The sequence below is a fragment of the Limulus polyphemus genome, unplaced genomic scaffold, assembly GCF_000517525.1.
Source record: "Limulus polyphemus unplaced genomic scaffold, Limulus_polyphemus-2.1.2 Scaffold86, whole genome shotgun sequence".
Taxonomy (NCBI): domain Eukaryota; kingdom Metazoa; phylum Arthropoda; class Merostomata; order Xiphosura; family Limulidae; genus Limulus; species Limulus polyphemus.
Window position 1 is genome coordinate 296155 of NW_013665696.1, and position 4843 is coordinate 300997.

Below are 4843 nucleotides of genomic sequence, written 5' to 3' on the forward strand. Positions count from 1 at the left end.
TATATATATATATATATATATATATATTTCCCATTCACCATTAAAAATTATGTGCTTGAACATGTAATGAAACAATTGTCATTCACCACATGCCACTTTTAGAGCTTATTTCTATTCTATAAAGTGTTAATATGCACAATTACACTGGCCTTTACCAATTTCTCAAAATGAGTATAGAGGCATAGATAGCCAGGGTAGGTGGGGCTAAATCTAGGCATATCGATCACATAATTTTTCAGCTTTTATATATAATAAACTTATTATGTAGCATTTAATAAAAAAATAAAACTTCTATAAATGCTACTACATTTTATTTGATTTAATGACCATTTTATAAAAAATTTAGATCAATTTCAGCTTTTAAATTCATTCCCCCACCCCAAAAACAATTTCTGCCTCTGAGTGGAAAACTTGGCTATGGCACTGAATGAGTAGTTTATACACACAACTGTTGCACAAAAACAAGATCATGATTTAACAGGAAAATTTTGTTTGTGATTAAATACAACTAGAACAGTATTAAGATGCAGTAAATAGGCATTTTTGAATTTAGACATGACAATAATTACTTTAAAAGTATTACAATTAAATTCAGCAGATTCTATCCTTAAAAAACATTCTTCAATATACAAATATTGCAAATCTGTTCCTACATCTCATATATAATTTTGGGGATGGGACAGTTAAACCACAAGTGGAAAAACTGTGGCAAAGTTTATATATATTGTTATGGTTCAGACTTGTGAAGTTAAATAACAATCTATCATTACTCCTGTTGCTAAATAAAAACATTTTAATCAATCTACATTGAATTATTATTATAATGTTGTCACAAAATGGAGTATTTAATTATAACTAGCTGAGAGTACCTGTTCAGGAAGCAAAAATTGTATAAAGAACAATGTTAGATAACTTTCTCCTTCCTTCTTTCTTGTATTAAATTCTTAATGATCTTATTAGATGCTAATTGCATCCTAACTAATTAGATCTTTATACTCAAAGTAAATAGTTTATAAAACAAAGTGAAAACGTGCCCTATTTTAGGAAGTTTTTTTATCCCTCTTTTAAACAAAAATCATAAAACAGTTTCCAGTTACCACAGAAATAATTACAGTACCTAAGCCAGCCAACTATGGATGATGTAAGCCAAAAATCTAAAAAAAAAAGGGAGGGAATGTGCTCTATTTTAAGGGCCTTTTCCTCCCTTCTCAAGCAAATTTCCTAAAACAAAGTAGTCCACATATACTATTGAACAGCTTTCAGTTACTATCCAAAAAATTATGGTGACCAGGCCAGCCAACTATGGATGGTAGAAAACACAAAAATAAAAAAAAAAGTGGAAATGCTACCCTATTTTTCATGGGCTTTTTACCCCCCCCCCTTTAGCCAAATAACCCTTAAACAAAATGGTCCATGTATTTCATCAAACAACTTCTAGCTACCACATCAAACATTACAGTAAGTCAAATCAGCCAGCCAACACACACAAAAGATCACCTTTATAATAAGATAATATTTAAAACTAATAAAATAGGATATCACTGATGGGAAATAGGAATCATTTGAGTATTTTCATAGCACATTTTCATGTTGTACTGAATTTTAAAAAAAGGCAAAACATATTACACACATTCATTACATAACTACAAATATAGAAAAACAAAAAACAGCTTCTGCACATAACTAAGAAACATCACACAGAATAACTTCACTACTAGCTATTTTGACAATAAAAATGCCTCACCTATCTAAGGGTGTACAGATCGAGCTTGAAAAATTGTATTGGTCTGTCATATCACTATAGTTAAAACTGTTATATTATTAATCACTTTATTACCAAGCATTAGATTTAATATGTGTAGATAGTAAACTTAGGATACAGTCCCATCTACAATTACCCACTTATGTTTTTAGATATTTTCAATATTTAAGAGAGAAAGTTATGTGGCTACAGTACATCACACTAACAAACTATAAATCATTACAAATATATAATTTTCTGGCTACAGTAAATCATACTATGTACCATCCTTCATTACAGAAACATAATTACCTGGTTGCAGTTAATAATAATTATCTAGCTACAAAACATCACTATAATGAACCACCAATCACTGCAGAGATATAATTATCTGGCTGCAGTATATCACACTAATTAACCACCAGTCTTAACAGAGATATTATTACCTGGCTAAGTACATCATTTTATGAACCATCAATAATTTCAAGAGATATAATTGTTTGGCTAAATACATCACCCTAACAAATCACCAATCAATCATCAAATTAACAAACCAAGTCTGTAAAGTCATAGTAAGTACTTGGCATTTCAGCCTAATGACTACCTTAAGAGGTGTAACAAACCTTTGGAAAACATACTATTTCATCAAACAGGTAAATATGGCAAAGTAAAACAATCAAAAACAGAAAAACAAAACTTTATGAAATCAACAGATTCAACCTTTTCCTACCATAGAGAAAATACAATGACATGTCATACTGCACTATGCAGCTTTCCTTCCCTAAAATCTAATACTCTTGTGTTGTCTTAAAAAATAATAATGAATTACATACACTTAAAGAATAAATATAACTGATGAAAACAAAACCAGTTTGAAAAAGCATCAGACAATTAGCAAATCACAAACCAAATCTAAAAAATGCTCAGTGAATTATAAGGATCAAAATTTTTGTTCAATTTTCAAAATATTTTAAGAAAATTGGTATGAAGTAGCATATTTTGAATTAGTTTCCACACAAAAAAAGTTAAAATGATATTAAATCTTTTGTATGTTAAAACTAAAACTTTTATTTAATGAGGCTTATATGTGTAGTAGGAGTTAATGTATTTGGTACATATGTAGATCCCCACATGTCAATAGATGATAACAAGTCCATTAAGTACCAAGAATGCTTAATTTTGTAAAACTCAATTCAGAAGGAAACAATACAAATTACCCCGTATGTTATGGTAAAGCACTGTTTGTAGAAAGTACAACTACACAAATTAGTTTTATTAGTATACTGAGTTAACTGTTAACATTATGTGCATGGGTCAAAGTGCACAAGTCATCCAACATGGTATTTGATTTTAGAGTTATCAACTGTTCATTTTACCTTACACTGCAGATTTAGTAACAGTTCATGGTAGAGGAGAGTAAATGTCAGATACAACACATATGGATACAAAGAAAACTGTAGATATACATTTTGGAGGTTCTACAGGTTATGAAAATTTTACAATGGACAAAAGTACACTTATTCTTCACTTAAACATCACCTTGCATTCCAACTTGTCAGAGTCAGATCAACATCATCAATTCATAGACATATCTCAATTATTAATACTTTTGTTAACACATCTGATTTTCTTATGCACAACAAATTTGTATGTATTACTAAAAGCTTGTCACATTTTGTGTAGATACACACAGTAAATTTTGAATTACAGTCAATATTCCTTCACCACTGGGTCAACCCCATGCCAGTTTAATTAACCTAAGGACACAGAAAGACTAGAACTGAAGCAAATATTTCAATAATTAAGTTGTTCAATTGAGAAATAAATTATATCTGATTCATATTAAAGAGATAATTAAATGGTTAAGAAATCTTGCACTAGAAAGATCTCCAAACAACTTCCATTTTTGCTAGCTAATAGTCAAACTAAATAACACTATATAAACTGCAAGTAGGAGTGTTATGATATGTTTAAGTATGATCCTTTCCCCAGGGCAATATGTTGTACTTAGAACATGTTTTAATTCACAACCATAATGAAAAGTCTGAGTAAAACCTACAAAAATTAACTAGTAATAAACAGTGCTAAGATTTCTTGTTATTATGAAGTTGAACTGTAAAACAATTTTCATACACACTCATCTTGACAATTGACAATGAAGTTCCATTATGCACATGATAGCACAAAAACATGTAGAACCAAAACAGGCAACATAAATTACTAAAAAAACTCAATGGTTGTGAATAGTGGACCCACTGAAAGTGCTATAATTTAATATAATTTTTAATATGCTTCCCTATATAGAAAGTGTAAAAAACTGTACTGTAATGAACTAATTAGAACTTGCATTATTTTCCTTTATAAATACAAACATAACAGAGTATGTTCTGTTACATATACTGCAACATGTTCACAAATGAAAGTTAAAAACACTGATTTTAATGCATATCTGTCAGGATTACGTAACTTGTAACATGAAGTTCCAATACTTCCATCATCACTGAACTGTTTAGAAATATAAATTATGGCTTTATGAACATTTAAAATTTATAGTTTTTAACAGAGCTATTTATTTTCCAATGAATAGTGGTAGAGCATTTCTGTGATGTGTATCCTATTGCTGGACAAAATTTCTGCCCAATACCAATGAATTGATTCACACTCGTCTGCCAGGCCAACAAAAATCCATAAGTGAAACATTGTTCATTACTGCTACATCTATTCAGTATTTACTAAATGAAGCTATTTTTGACAAATATTACAAGCGTGAAACAAACTATAATAGCCATAGACTTACCCTTCTATTAATCATGCTGAACTGTGACTTTCTACAGTGCATACATGTTGTGGCATCACCATCTGGAACCCACACTGCTGCATGTTCAGTAGACTGCTTCTTTCCAGCTATTTTAAAATATAAAGTGGTCAGAGCTTCACAATTTCATTTAATCACCTGACTTGAGGTAGAAAGTGGTCAGAGCTTCACAACCTTATCTAATCACATGACTTGAGGTAAAAAGTGGTCAGAGCTTCACAACCTTATCTAATCACATGACTTGAGGTAAAAAGTGGTCAGAGCTTCACAACCTTATCTAATCACCT

General features: G+C 30.4%; 1 protein-coding gene across 2 annotated transcripts in view; it reads right to left on the reverse strand.

Moving 5' to 3' along the window:
• LOC106468219 (pleckstrin homology domain-containing family F member 2-like) overlaps positions 1–4843 on the reverse strand; it is a 32892-nt gene that overhangs the window by 5732 nt on the left and 22317 nt on the right. For both annotated transcript variants that reach the window (XM_013928637.2, XM_022397131.1), the window contains exon 6: positions 4539–4645. In XM_013928637.2, the coding sequence (XP_013784091.1) occupies positions 4539–4645 (107 nt within the window). The remainder of the gene's footprint in view (positions 1–4538; positions 4646–4843) is intronic.